The sequence below is a fragment of the Semicossyphus pulcher genome, unplaced genomic scaffold (genome assembly GCF_022749685.1).
Source record: "Semicossyphus pulcher isolate SPU_LCO1_2020_fin unplaced genomic scaffold, fSemPul1.0.p SCAF_12, whole genome shotgun sequence".
NCBI lineage: Eukaryota > Metazoa > Chordata > Actinopteri > Labriformes > Labridae > Semicossyphus > Semicossyphus pulcher.
In genome coordinates this window covers 23,316,743-23,331,908 of record NW_027211626.1, presented here as the reverse complement: position 1 = coordinate 23,331,908, position 15,166 = coordinate 23,316,743, and the positions used below count along the sequence as shown (strand labels likewise).

The following is a 15,166-nucleotide window of genomic DNA, read 5'->3' as shown; positions in this document are numbered from 1 at the left end:
TTTTGTCAACAACGCATTCAAACTGGGCCCCTCCTCCTCCTCGGCTCTTCATCACCAGAAAATCACTGTCACTCTCTCGTGCAAGAACACGCCCACCCCGCCGAGCTAACATCGACAGCATCGCGGTTACCTTTGCACTAGCATGCGAACCGCCGGTCACCAGTGCGCTAGCAGACTAACCACCGGTTACTTTTGTGCTAACCGCGGTTAGCTTGTCCTACCCGGTTTGAGGCACCTACCTGTCCAACAGAAAGAAGGCCAGCTCTGCATCGCTCTTTCGCCATGTTCGCCAGTCTGAATGGGGCCCAGTTGCTAATTTGAACCACTCCCACACTCAGCTATACACTGTGATTGGCTCAGGGAACCACAGCATCGCCCGTCCTGAAAACGTCCCGTGCAAAGCAAAACAACAAAGGGAAGGGTCTCCCGAGGGTCTACACACACACTCACCAACACACATGTATAGAGGCCCATAAGCAAGATTTATATTACATTATATTTGTAAAAGTCTATACTTTTTCTAGGAAAATCCTACTTATTATACATTTAACAAAGGGAGTCTGGCATTGAACTTGTTGATTATTTAAGCCTGTTTTAGTGTCATATTGTGTCTGTGAAATGACCTGATTGCAGAATATCAGTGTTTTTGCTTACTTGGTCCCAAGGATTAATTTTGGTCTCTAATGTAACACATGACTGCTCTGTGTGTTACCCAGAGCTCGAAGTGGGCCAGCACTCAAAGGTACAAATTACAGGCACTTCCAGGTTTACCCTCTTTTCTCATTCCCTCTAGGGTTTTGTCAAATCCTCCACCCAATTATATACTGTTACTGATGCACGTTTGGTTTCCAGATCACCTTCAGTCTAATTAATGTTGGTGGCTGTTTCTTGACTTAATCCCAGAGGTTAGCTGGTGTAGACATGACATTTTTTTGTATTGTTATTATTCAATGTTGGAGCCCCACACCCCTTCACAAGTTTGCTTGCCAAGGGCCCTACAGTGGTGCAGTGGTTAGCGCTGTCGCCTCACAGCTAGGAGGTTCCTAGATTGAATCCTGGTTCGGACATCCTGTCTGTGTGGAGTTTGCATGTTCTCCCCGTGCATGCGTGGGTTCCCTCCGGGTACTCCAGCTTCCTCGCACAGTCCAAAGACATGCTCATTCATTGGTGACTCAAAATTGCCCGTAAGTGCAAATGTGAGCGTGAAAGCTTGTCTGTCTCTGTGTGTCAGCCCCGTGATTGACTGGCGATCAGTCCAGGATTTACCCCGCCTCTCACCTAATGACAGCTGGGATAGGCTCCAGCTCCCTCAGCTAACATAACATATTTATATTTTGAAATTTGAACATGTGTACAATGCAACTGTACATAGCAATCAGCCGTTATGTATAACACGTTGAAAATAAAAGGTTATAATGATAAAACCTGTTGTGTCCTCTCAGGCTCGTTCTGTGTGTGTTTGCTGAAGCATTCAAACAGATAATCCCGCTCTTTCCTCCCTCGTGTCTCTGTGGTCTGTGTTTGTCTTTGAGTCTGTTTCCATCCTGCAGACTTAACTCAAGAGCTCCTCCATCCTCCATTGCCATGGAAACAGTAGTGACTCCAAACAGCACACAGGTTTGATTGGCATTAAGTGCCAACCGCCCTAATGTCTGTGTTTAATGTACTGAAACATCTGTGGTGTAATGACTACTTAAAGAAGCTATAGTTCCTCAGGACACAGCATGAGTGACAGCCTGTTTTGTTATCCAATGTCACACAGCTTTAATGAAGTGTGTTAGTCAACCTTAACCATATCACATGTGTGGGTTCCTCTCTGCTTGTCATCTGTACAGAACAAACATTATTTTCCTTCGAGGTTTTGGTGTTTTTAGCCTTATCCACTGCCCTGCACCAGCACTGTGCTATACTTTCAGCCCCACCACCACCACAGCATCCACCTGCAGGCTCCAGCTAGGGGGGTTTAAGATATTGTCTCATCACTCCTCAAATTTCAGCACGTAAATTTGGAGCCTAGACGCTAAACACAAGCTATGCTCTGCTGCTGCAATAGACATTTCCAAGTATTACAATGCGACTTGTCTGACTGAAAAAAATGTCCTGTCTTGTTGGCTTAGTTGTCATCACTTGGCCTCAGTATTCAACTTAAACCTTTATTTAAACGATTGAGGTTTCCCTCATTTACAATCATGTCGAGATCCAAAAAGCACAATTACAACAAACCAAAAAGGTTTTCCTGTCTGCCATGCAGCTATAATAATGATACTATGGGGAAGACTGATATTAATAGTTGTTGCAGTCTGAGTCGAGCAGGTCCACAGCAGCAGGTGGTCTGCAGCAACGATCCCCAGGAGCCCACGAGAAAAGGGAGCTCAAGAACTCCTGGGAAGATATGTGGTTAGTAATGTTAATGGGACAAGAAGATATGTAGTTAATAAGATGCATTAATATAACATAAATGCATACAGAGAGAGAGAGAGAGAGGAGCTCGGTGTGTCAGATCCCCCGGCAGTCTAAGCCTATAGCAGCATGACTATGGCCTGGTCCAAGCCTGAGCCAGCCCTTATTATAAGCTTTATCAAAGAGGAAAGTTTTAAGTCTACTCTTAAAAGTAGAGAGGGTGTCTGCCTCCCGGACCCAGAATGGTAGATTATTCCAAAGTTGGGGGGCCTAATAACGGAAGGCTCTACCTCCCATACTATAGAGACTTTAGGTACCACAGTATGATACCTCAGTCACATGATAACAGGGTTTTTTGGATGGGGCAGATAGTTACCACTATTCCTGTTCAAAGATTGTCTCTGAAAGATGTGAGGGTACTTTATTATTTTGGTTGATGACCTTTGACCTCTTTCCAGTGGATGCTGTTGATTGTTTTAAACTGTTACAGACGGATGAGGCTGTCTTCATAGGATGTTTTGTTGATAATAGTTACTCAATGTTAGATCACATTTGCTATTGCTATGTGCTGCAGTGGGTGTAATAATGCAGTGCGTGACCACATCTGAATGCATCTCCCACATTTTGTCTTGAATCCGTCTGGAGGAGGACGCTAGCAAACAGTCTGCTCATTGTTTTCCTCTCAGAGCGAGAGAGAAAATGTTTGTTCAAAGTTGGGATTCTGCCACAGACGTCTCTGAGTGTTGGGATGTTGGTCAGGATATTTGTCATTCCCACAGCACAGGGGGGGGTTTGATTTGAGGAAATCTGACGGGGAAGCAGCAGCAGAGAGCACCGCTGTTCTTTATCAGAGCTGTCACATTAAGGTACACTGTTATATCATGAACTCAGTGACGCAGTGGCAGGCACAAAGGCTGATAGGTATAAGAACTCATTCCAGCTTCAGCATAAATACAAAGAAACATAAACACAACTCACTTAGAGAATAAGTTGTGTTTTTTCATTCTTTTGATTTGACAATAAATTTATGATAAACAATTCAGCAATGTATGCCTGTCAAAAGAGAAGCAACGGATAATAAACAATTAGTCTTTTCTCATCAGGAAGTTTGAGATCCCTTTAATCACCGCTGATTTATAACAGAACAGTTTTCAATTTCCATTTAAAGGCACATTGCACCAATTTTACACCTGAAGGTCAGTTTTACTCACCATACTCAGCCTGTGAAAACAAATGTATAATGTCTTCACTACAGTGCTTCAGCTTCATAACAAAAAACCTGTGTCACAAACTTTTGATGATGCATAGATGTTTACCATGCTGAGAAAAGATGCCATAGAGCTGTATAATGCAAACGTGAGCACCCGGTGTTTTTAAATGTGATCCTTATGGACTTAGCTACTATATCTCAGCTCTCACCACTCCTTTTAAACTTGAGGTTGATGTTTGCTCTCTCTTCTAACAATTGAAATGATTCGTACTGGGTTACAAATGCTAAAAACGGGGGAGTCACATCTAATCAAACATCTTGTTAAACCTTTCAGACTCACCACAGGCATGAATTGTGTAATGCAATAAAAAGAGGCTATAAAGCAAACAGAACACGTAGAAATATTAAACAAGTTAGCACATTAGATAGTTGCAGTCAGTGAACCTCTTTATTCAATTAAGCACCACAGACTCTTAAGAGGCCTGGCACCAGAACTCTCCAGCTGTGGATCCAAACTCTATTAACAGTTTTAAACTGTGAATGGCTTTAAAAAATACCTACCCTGCAGGGTTTGTCCGCACACTGTGTAACATACTTTCAGGGGTTTGGAGTCTTTTCTCACTTGCATGTTTTTTTGTTAGCAAATCAAAGTCATTATTTCCTGATCACTTTCAAGCTTCACCAGAGCTGTTATTTGATATGTTGCAGATCTATGAATAGATTTCTAACCACAAATAAAGTATTTATTTAAAAAATAATAATAAACAACTTGCTACTTTGATAAGTTACGATCACTTTCAGTTTAGACCCAACCTATATATTTTCATTATTTTAGCACTGATAATGAATGTTAGTCAAATATAACTGCTCACCTGTAAACACTGATGTCACAGTAATACTGATTATTTCTGGATTTAGTGATATAGAGAAATGCCTCCCTCTAGTGGTAGAATTGGTTAACTGCAACTCTTCATTGAACACATACGTATATACTGTATATGTTGTCATATATTGCTCATAATCAAGTCATTTTAGTGTATTTCAGCAATTACAGAAAAGAATTACAACACCAACAATAACATGTGATTGATGGCAGCTAATATGTACAGGGCCATAATTATCACTGTTAGTGCCAGTCAGTGCTCGGCCTCATATCTTCCATTGCCCCTGAGCGGAGCACTGCCCTCAGCAGGTGCAGGGCTGCTGCTCTGTGGCCAGATTTTTTTATTGTAGTCACTCTCTGTGACCACCCGAGGGCGCTCAAGACTGAGGTACATTTCATTTGTGCACAGACGTTAAACAACAATGTGAGCAGTTAGGTTTCACATGGTATACATACGGCTGTCACTCAGACCTGTGGTGACCCAGTCTCCCACCTGCTTTTTTTCCTTGGTCAACAAGCACTGTCTAATTAAATCTACATGAAGCCTTCCTAACATTATGACTCTACTTTAAAATTATAGCTGTAACTAAATGTCTGTTATAAATGTACATTATGTGATGAAAATGTGTCAAGCAGACCTGATTTTAAGGTCACAGTCTGCAGTTATTTGTTGAATTCGTTGAATGTCTGAATGTAAAGCTGAAGTTTGAGTGCTTCAGACAGTGTGACATCACACTATCACTGTCTTCAATGACAATGTACACAGCTGTCACTTTATTTTGAAATATGTTACTCACACTTTTATTTATGAGCTTACACTCTGACAGGTCATTTGGTCAGGTGAACTTTCCATCTTTAAACTAAGAAGTTTGAATGTTGACAATACTATGTTGAAATTGTTTTACAAGAGCTTCACTGAGAGCGTACTGACCTTTTGTATTCAGTGTTTGAGGGGAGCAGTGTCTGTAAAAAACAAGAACACACTGGACAGGGTTGTTAAACTAGGTAGCAAGATAACCGGGAGACAAATGTGCAGTATTTCTTACATGACAGATCAGTACACTCTGAATTTAGCTCACAATATCACAGCAGAGGTGGGACTAAAAGAGGCATCACATCCTTTATCTCTCGCACCCAGCTCCTTAACAAGCTCTGATAATACAGTTTGAACTTGACACTCATTTTATTGAACTTGATATCCCTCACAGGTAACCACACAATGCTTTTTTGATTTAATGATGTATGTTTTTGAGGATGTTGTTTCATCTGCTGCCCTGTGTGGTTGCAATTGTCTTTCGTCATGTATGTTTTTATGCTCTTGGCACAAGACAAGTTCCCCTCGGAACAATAAAGGTTTCATTCATTCAATTAATTCAATTCAACAGGCTGTCTTGTTATGACATTTAAAATGTAAGGAAAATTAAAATTAATACAATGTTAAGGAATGAAATTAGTGACCTAATGTTAATAACAATGTAAGTACTGTATGTAGTGTGAAACAAAACCATGTAGCACATTAATGTCTTCTTTTCATTTTACTTTATTTTGAAAAATAAATTTGTATATTGATGCAAAATACAAACTGCAACATACAGTTCATATACAGTCTGACGTCCTGAAGATAAACATCAGATATAATTTACACAGAAACAAGTTCAGCATACATCCCTTAAGTGACCGAGCTGACACTTAATAAAGCCTTTACATTTACCTCTTTGTAGGACATTATTACAGTATAAATGGAGCATCTCTTGGTATCATAATAACAATACTGCTGAAGTGTTATGATGGTGGAATCTGATGCTCTGTTGTGGATGTAGCTTGCTGGATGGAAGAAGTGTTTTCTCCTCAACAGAGAAAGAAGCGTCTGCTTCTGGTTTCTACTAAAAGCAGAATGAGCAACTTTGTGATATCGAACAGAAATGCACAGACATTTAGTCAACCCCTCAAAAACAGCACTGTGCTAGCAAATGCACTGACAACTTCTGCCACTAACTAAAGGCAACATTTAGAGGCTCAACTGCACAATTAGTCAATGCACAGACTTACATGTATACAACATGTTTGCATAAACTGTGCTAAAGGAGAGATCCTGTGAGCTGAAATGTTTCAACTTTGATATGAAATATAGTATACAAATTTCTAGAAAGATCCAGAGTTCAGGATAACATGTCTGTGAAGGTTCTCAGTCATCCAGGTCATGATGATTCAAAGCTTAATACAAAAGGCAGCTGGACTTGGTTGAAGTTCTTGAAGACGTTTCACCTCTCATCAGAAAGGCTTCTTCAGTTCTGAACTGACTGGTGGACGGAGCTAGAAATATAAGCCTCTGTAGGTCATTAGTACGCTAATACTGTAGATAGATGTGTAACCAAGTGAGTGGATTACACAAATTCAACCAAGTCCAGCCATTTGGATTAAGCTTTCCAAGTTCATGGTAGCCAGCTGTCTACAGCTGATGTCTCTACGGCGGCCAATCAGAGTGAAGAAACAGAAATAGACAGAGAAAAATGTCCAGTTGTCAAATTTGCATAAAAAAACACCAGGTGAAAAATTGCTTTGTCATTCATCTGAACGCACCATAAATCTGTTCCTGAATCCAACCAGTTTGGGGGAGCCGGGGTGGCAGTGTGTACTTTGACACAGTATACACTTTTGTGACTTTACAACAGAATTATGCAACATTTGATTTACGTATGTTTGGTAGCCATCACACTTTTAAATATATTAAACGGTTAAATTCTCCTCCATGATTTGAAACTATTGTCACCCATAAGCCTCATAAAACCTTTAAAAAACTCCACCGATCTCATCTGAGCTGAAACGAGGCCGACGTGTTTCTTCTTGGAAAACAACTTTCAGTCTCTTCTTGAAGGCCTTCATGAAGTTGCATTCAGTTGTTCATGTTTAAAGTGATGGATCATTGGGTGAAGAAATAGTGTGGGCATTATTGTGAGATGATCAGTTTGCACATCCTCTGTAGGAGAGCGAGTTGCAAAAAGACTCACTACACACTGCCTGTTTGTTGCAACATTTCTGTGCTTTTTGTCTGATAAAGTTTGTATTATTAATTTTTTGGGGGTAAATTAGAAGTGTTGTCACCTTAATTCCAGCTTTGAAAAGAGCCCTTTCCTTATCGTTTACTATAACTCCTGACTCCTGCATCTTGTCAGGATCCAGACAAGAGAATTTGAGTTACGCAACGTGAGCACAGAAGATAAATCACAGCACGTAACGTGTTCATCACTCGCTCTGTATGTCATTAAACACATCACCTATAATACAATACAATATATTTTTCTTTGCAACGTCCAACAGTTTATTTGCTGAACATTTATGAAGCAAATGTTAAGGCAAGCTGTGGTTTCACGGAGGAGCTATCTGACATGTTATCTTCAGCTCTTATGTTAACACGATGTGTGCTCCACACACTCTGCAGGGTTTGTCTCTGGCTCTCTTCACACACATTATCTCTGCATGCACTCCACTTCTACAACATCAGACACACTGTACAGAGCGGTCTGTCATTTGTCTGTTACACATCGTACAAAAAGTTATGAGACATGTTTATGTTTCATAATGTCATAATGGAAACGTATACATGTGTAAATAGCATTAACAGAGACGTATAATGCAGTTCAGTTATGTCACAGTGTAGATCATTTAGACATACATAAGCCTCCTCTCCTTTACTGGATGAGAACATGGCTTATATTCTTAATGTACACGGCTATATACATTTAATGAGTCTCACTTAAACACTCTTATTCCCTTACATGCAGCACTCTTTCTTCTTCGTTCCCTTCTTCTTCTTCCTCTTCTTCTTCTTCTGTTTCGTTTCCCTTCTTAAATCATTTCTGTGTAACTTCCTGGTGTCCTCCTCCTCTCAGTGTGAATCATCCCGATCCGAGCTGAGGAGGAGACAAGGGAGGAGAGATTAAAAAAAGGGCTGTCTCTAAAACCTGGTAAAGTACTCCAACACATACCGTAAAAGAATAATGAATGACATCAGAGGGAAACACAGTCTCATAGTGTGGGGTTCATATATGTCTGTGTGAAATCAGGACAGTGGAGAGCAGGTGAGTGATGTGTCGGCTGTCAACACCTGCATTCTGGGTTCATGTGTTTTCTCTTATAATAGTGAGTGCTGACAATTGTATTATTCCCACCTCTAGTTTCCCTTAAAGACTGCCTCAGGACGGATTTAGGACTGATGATAATGCTCTGATTTTTTTCCATAAATCAGTTAAACTCTCCATCCTGTATATGTATATAGGCTACTGTATACTGTATCGCTGTATAAGTTATGTAAAAGGATAAACTAAATCATAAATGTAACTTAATTTATGTCATCATTTGCCCGTAGGTTTAAGTGTGAGCGTGAAAGCTTGTCTGTCTCTATGTGTCAGCCCTGTGATTGACTGGCGATCAGTCCAGGGTGTACCCTGCCTCTCGCCCAATGACAGCTGGGATAGGCTCCAGCCCCCCAACGACCTTGAACAGGATAAGCGGTATACTGTGGCATGTAAGGGATAATGTAGTGAGCAGGTTGTTATCACTGAATGGAACCCCGATAGGGTGCGGAGGGGTCTTGTCTCACCCTGAAGGGGTTCCTCCGCGTCACCAACCTGCTCACTATACATTATTACGCTTATTACGCGGCTATTAACTTACGATATAAACTATATTTGGAAATGATTTTTGATCTTTCAATCCTAGCCTGCAGTTTTTACATCTTTTAACCTTTATTGATGTCTCTTTGCTGTTTTCACCTCTTTTTCTCCCTCTGTAAACAAGCAGACGTCAAATTTACCGGACTTCTTTTGGCGGATTGATATGATTACAGTTAGTCCTCCGGATTGTGTGATTAGAGCCACATACCTAGCAACGGTCTGTTCTTCATAGCAACGGTCTGTTATCGAGAAATAACCAATCAGAATTGAGTGTTTAACACAGCTGTGTGATGAAGTGGTGGATGGATCATTCTCAAACATTTTCAATGATTATAGTTTCTTCCAGGCCGAATCCAGATGTTGGACATGTTTGGGTTTAGGCAGAAAGTTAGAAAAGGTTACATGAGACGAGAATAGTTAAACATAGTTTACTGCAAAGTTCACTGCACAAGAAAACCTCCTTATTTTTAAGAGGTTGAATTTTACCTGGACCTGAAACCATTAACATAAGGATTCATTTTAACATTTGGTTGTTTTCCCCTTAGATGTAAGAGATGAACCTTAAAAGTATGGAAACAGAGAAAGGACACAAAGCAGTCTGCACTACCTGGATGTTTACTGCTGCCACGGGAAGTCCAGCTTGCTCTGCTGGCCCAGGGCGATCATGGAGTTCCTGTTTCTGAACCTGACAGCAGGTTCCACTGGGTCCAGATCAGGTCTGTAAAGAAGAGGAGACACTTATTACTGATAGCTCCTAACAGGATCTCTTGTGATAAAGTGTGAGAAAGCACTAATTGTGGGTTATTCCCACAGTGTCAGAACAACTGCAGCGGGCCTGCGTGCACCTCCCAGCAGGGTGGTGTTCTTTCTAATGAATCCTGGACTGCGGCCATATCTCACCAGGCCTCAGCTTAAATCCATGCAGGAATGATCCCACTCCCTCAGGCATACCTCAGGCCTGCCCCCCCCTCTCACTCCTCCTCCTCCTCCTCCTCTGTTCGGCTGGGCCTGTGCCAAGCCCCGATCAGGACGGAGGGAGAGGCTGAAGGATCCTCCGCCTCCCATCAGATTCCTGCCCTGCACCTCCTCTCAGAAGTTCCACATTCAGAGCCTCCTCTAACAGGCAAAAAATGATGCTAATGCTCATTACACCTCCATCTGCCAGGAACCTGTCACAGACCTCTTGTTGCTAAAAATTCTCTGAAGCTGTCACGACTTTTCCACCCTGAAATGCCTTTCTCGCCCCTCATGCTGGCTTTTATTCACTGCAGTCGAATAACTTGCATTCCTTCTCTTTTTTTAAGTTTGGTCCAACAAACAAGGGAAACAAGCACTTTTCTACAGGGGGTTTGAGCTGCTGCCATTTCGACTCAAAAGGGCAGGACGTTATAAAAAAGGCAAAGTATGAGTTTGTGCTTTGTCTGAGAGTTTGGAAACAGACCTTTAAACAGTTTATTCTCCTTTGACAAATGTGGAGTAAAGGAAAATTAAAAATCTGGAAAATCTGTCTTTAGTTAGATGTTTTATTTCTCTTCTGTTATTCTCTTCTCTTATGTTTTGACTAGAAAGTCTGATGGATGGATGCTAAATCCATCACAGACGTTTCTCTTTCCCGCTGTCTATGGTAATTATAATTGAGCATCTTGAGCTACATATTTTCTTTAGCTCACAGTCGTCTAAACAGTGCAATACATACTTCAAGTACAAGTAATTGGATCCAGAATCAGAATAACCAACCGCATTAGAGAGGTGTCTGCTAGGTCAGTCCACTTATTTTACATTACAAGCAATGACTTTATATGAAACAGACCATATTAAAGTCATATCAAAGAGATCACAGATGTAAATGAAATATATAGCTGTGTTGTGCACGGCCCCTGTCAAATAATCTAACAAACTAAACCAAACAAAGAACGAGAGTGGCACTCAACAGTAAAATTTGTTTTAGTTGAAGTTGAGCTGCTCATTAATGCTGTTTTAATTGACAGAAACATCATTATTTAACAAGAAAAAGTATTTTAATGTTTATCATCAGGGTAAGTATGTACATGCTGATGAAGGCCTTAATGGCATGTTTTACTGAGTCTGTGGCCCTGAAGAAACAAAGCCTCTTTATTAATTAGGCCTCTGAATGCCTCGGATCTTTTCAGTAACTTGGATCCCCACGCTGAAGAGAACCAGAGGGACAGAGGGATCTTTTCACATTCTTTTTAATACTTCTGAACTCTATGAGAAGCAATGGAAACAAATGTTGCCATAGGTGTATTAATGGGAGGTGTTACCAAACTGACCCCAGAATATTTGCTCTGCGTACACTGTTATAGTCCTACATTTTAAGCAAAAGAGGGTAGGGCTTTACAGTAAAAGATACATTGTTCAAAAACCTTAAAGTCCAGAAGTCTTAGTCAGCCTTTTAGCAAATCAGAGCCAGTCAGGGTCTCACACACTACCCAGGGACAATTATGGCCCAATCCAAATCTCCTAAACATGGATCCCTCATGGACTTTAATGACGTCAGGCGTGCAGTTCATGAGTGAGTGAGTCTGTGAGGTTTTGAATACTGTATAATAAATGAGGAACGGGACACACTATCAAGGCATCACACGTTGCCTGGAAACAAGATGAAGCATTAAATCTACTAAGAAACAAAGCCGACCTCCAGTATGAATGTGTGTGTCCTACATAACAGCGTTTACTGAAAGGCATTAATTCAATACTTTGGGGGTTTTTTTGTTCAAACTTTATCAAATACTACTTCAATGTACAAACATTTGTTTACTTTTAGTGGGGGGCTGGATAATTACATTTGTATGAAGTGCGTGATTTGGCAATGAAACTCACTAAGCACTCACACACCAGAAATGCGACCTAAAAGTCTGTGAGTCCCTAAATATGGAGACTGGGATTGGGCCCATTTGTTTATGGACCTGGGTGTGCTCCTCTCCTCAGCAATTGGCACAGAGTATATACAAAATACAATTGTTACAGATGCATTCTGATTCCCCTTAAGACGAGTTATCCACTGGTAAATAAGGAACATTTGAAAGAGAAAGAAAACACAGGACAAATTGTAGCCCTCAGTGTGTCCTGACCTGTAGAGCTGTGGGCAGGACATCTTCAGTGAGGTGGAGGTCAGTCCCAGCCGGCCCTGGTTCCTCAGCTTTGTCTTCCTCACCAGGTCTTTGACTCGGCCCCATGTGTAGTTCTCACTTAGCTGAACCAACACAAGAACAAGACGTAAATAAAAAATGTATTCTAAAGCCCCTATTAGTTTGAATCGTCATTGTGTTTGGACGGAAAGTGAGATGTGACAATTTTGCATCAGGTCATTGATGCAAACTGGATCATTGGATACTGGATATTTTAAGGGGGTTTTCTTAACAGTGTTATGAATGTGTTGGTAAGTGAATCCAGATCCAGTTTAACTCTCTGTATCAATGAAGGATCTCCTTTGTCTATAATGTGATTTCATTTAAATCAATTCCGTCTCTTCTCCTCTTGTTATCAGATGACTGAATTTCTATACAAAGGACAAAGGCTGTGCTTCAACATGATGTCAACTGCCCCAAGTACTCATTCACTAAATGTAAACACAATGACATGAAGTTCGAGCTCAAGTAAAAGCCAGAAAATGAAAATTTAGTTGAGACTTTTGGAAAAGATCAACCACGTACGGTGACGAAACTAAACAGAAGAATGTGTTTGGAGTAGAAACATCCGTCCTGCTTCATTAGTTACTGTCAGTTCCCTGCCGCTTAAAGACTAAACCCTGCAGGCCTAAAGAATTATCATGATGTTTCACCAGTGAGAGTTTAGCTTCGCCTGACAGCAGGACGCCGATGTTGGGCAACCTGAGGTGATTCACAGTGTGTGGGCGGGGGTCGGTAACAGGGGTCACGCTGCAGACATCTATTTCTTGAGTGTCATTCTTTCTGAAGTGAAGGCCTCCTGAGGTTGTAATACAATCTGTGCTAAAGTAGATTGATTTCTTTAGAAAGACCTCTGAAATAGTTTAAATGCTATGTGGCATATTCCATCAAAATCTAAACTCTGACACTCACTGTGTTTGTCCAGTTTCCCTGATACTGACTTAACGCTGCCTTGTTTGTTTGTTCTTCCAGAAAAGGCCCTCTTATTAAAGACTAGAGAGACACTGCTGAATGTGGTGTTTGTGGTGGACCTGTAACACATGCGGATGACCCACCCTGCGATGGGAGAAGGAGAGCCCTTCGGTGCTGTCCCTGAAGCGGGCCTCCCCCTCAGTGTAACTCCTGCGGTTCAGGCCTCTCCTCCACAGCGGCACTGGGGTCAAATCCTCACTGCTCATGTCTGAAACACAAATCACAAACAAGAGCCTGTTACATTTACAGTGTGCTTGTGCGTGTGAGTGTGTATGTGTGTGTGTGTGTGTGTGTGTGTGTGTGTGTGTGTGTGTGTGTGTGTGTGTGTGTGTGTGTGTGTGTGTGTGTGTGTGTGTGTGGGAGAGTCAGCTTGTGTAAGCAAGAATGAAATCAGTATTTGCATTTCCCTGGAAAGGAAAGAGAAACAGAAAAAGCTGATTTACTTTACACGACATATTATAGGAACAATTAAAACATGTGTAATATGTACATTTTCTTGATTATTTTTTATGGATTATTTTAAAATAATATTTTATATTTAAAAAGCATATTCCAGACAGTATTACTTTTCTTCAAAAAGTATTGATAAGTTGAAGGACAAAGTTGATGGAGGCACCTGATAGTCCAAATCACCTTTAGCTGCTGAATGTTAATTAAACCACATGACACCAGCTGCTCTCTAAATGTGTCTGCTGTTGGTTGTTGTGCAGGTGTCGTAGAGTGAGTTTATCTTTGCTTATTGAACTGAAAACCACCAGTGTTGGGTTACAAGATTACTGCCATTAAAACTTGTTACGTTACTGCGTATGTAACAGTACTTCTGCACCACCAAAAATTAAACCCCCCAAATGACTCGTTAAGTTAAGATTCAGAATAAAGGGAATATTTCCCCAAAGTAAATGCTGTCCTCTCTAACTAGCTGAATTAGCTAGTTACGCATGTGCACTGACACAGCTGTGTTCAGCGTCTGCTGGTACGCAGCTCCCTGCCAAGAAACGGGACAGGAAAAGAAACATTGCTTCAGGGATTTTCTTTTATGTGGAGACAAAAGGAAGGACACTATTTCTGAAAAGGTAACTAAATAACGGATAACTTGAATTGTAGAAGTAACGCGCTAGTTACTCGCCACAACAAAAAAATAATCTGAATACTACTATTACTGTCTGCTTCTGCATGAAACATTGGACTTATGAGGCCCAAACTATGTCCCCAAAAAGGCTCGACCAGGTCAAGTCTAAAAGTATCATAAAGTATATAGTATGATTTGGCTGTTTGTGTCTCCTTTAATAAACCCCATGTTATTTTTGGGTCAGTTGTGGATACTTGTTAGCCCCATAGGGCCACCTTAGGGCCAGGCATGTTCTGTAAATGGTCACTGTGACTCTAAACATTTCAGCTCTATGGCGCACATTAACTACAGTGTCTTGCATTAGTGTTCATCCCTCTTCAGCTTTGAGGGCTTTGCTGTGCAACCTCTTGCCTTCATATTAACTTGTGCATCCAACAGATTTCTGCTTTTTGAGCTGCTCGTGATGAAAAGCCTTAATAAGTTCGTGAATCCCAGTAAACATTAGAAAGTCCTAGGGGGGGTGAAATCTTAAGCAAGGCACTGTTTATATCTGGGTTTGCTTTGTGAGGCGTTTGTTGGCATGCTGAGAGGGGAGTGATGAGTGTTATGACAAATGGTGATGGAAATCAGCAAAGGTCTGTTTTTTAGCCTCTCTGTTCGTCCCACTTCTCCAAAGAGCACGTAAACACACACCTCCCCTCGTCACATGGGCTCACAGTTTCTACTGATCATCACAGTCTGCTCGATAAAGAAAACACCTAACCAGGGCTGCAGCTGTGTCTTGTGTTTTGCATTTTTTCCTGTGTGTCA

The 15,166-nt window shown here is 41.1% G+C and overlaps 1 protein-coding gene across 1 annotated transcript in view; it reads right to left on the bottom strand.

The window, feature by feature from the left end:
• Positions 1 to 6,043: 6,043 nt before the first annotated feature.
• Positions 6,044 to 15,166, bottom strand: part of LOC138588677 (uncharacterized) — a 35,524-nt gene continuing 26,401 nt past the window's right edge. The window contains exons 5-8 of the mRNA XM_069658911.1: positions 13,371 to 13,495; positions 12,259 to 12,380; positions 9,774 to 9,884; positions 6,044 to 8,404 (exon numbers count right to left, since the gene is read on the bottom strand). Coding sequence (XP_069515012.1) covers positions 9,782 to 9,884; positions 12,259 to 12,380; positions 13,371 to 13,495 — 350 coding nt within the window. The 3' untranslated portion in view covers positions 6,044 to 8,404; positions 9,774 to 9,781. The remainder of the gene's footprint in view (positions 8,405 to 9,773; positions 9,885 to 12,258; positions 12,381 to 13,370; positions 13,496 to 15,166) is intronic.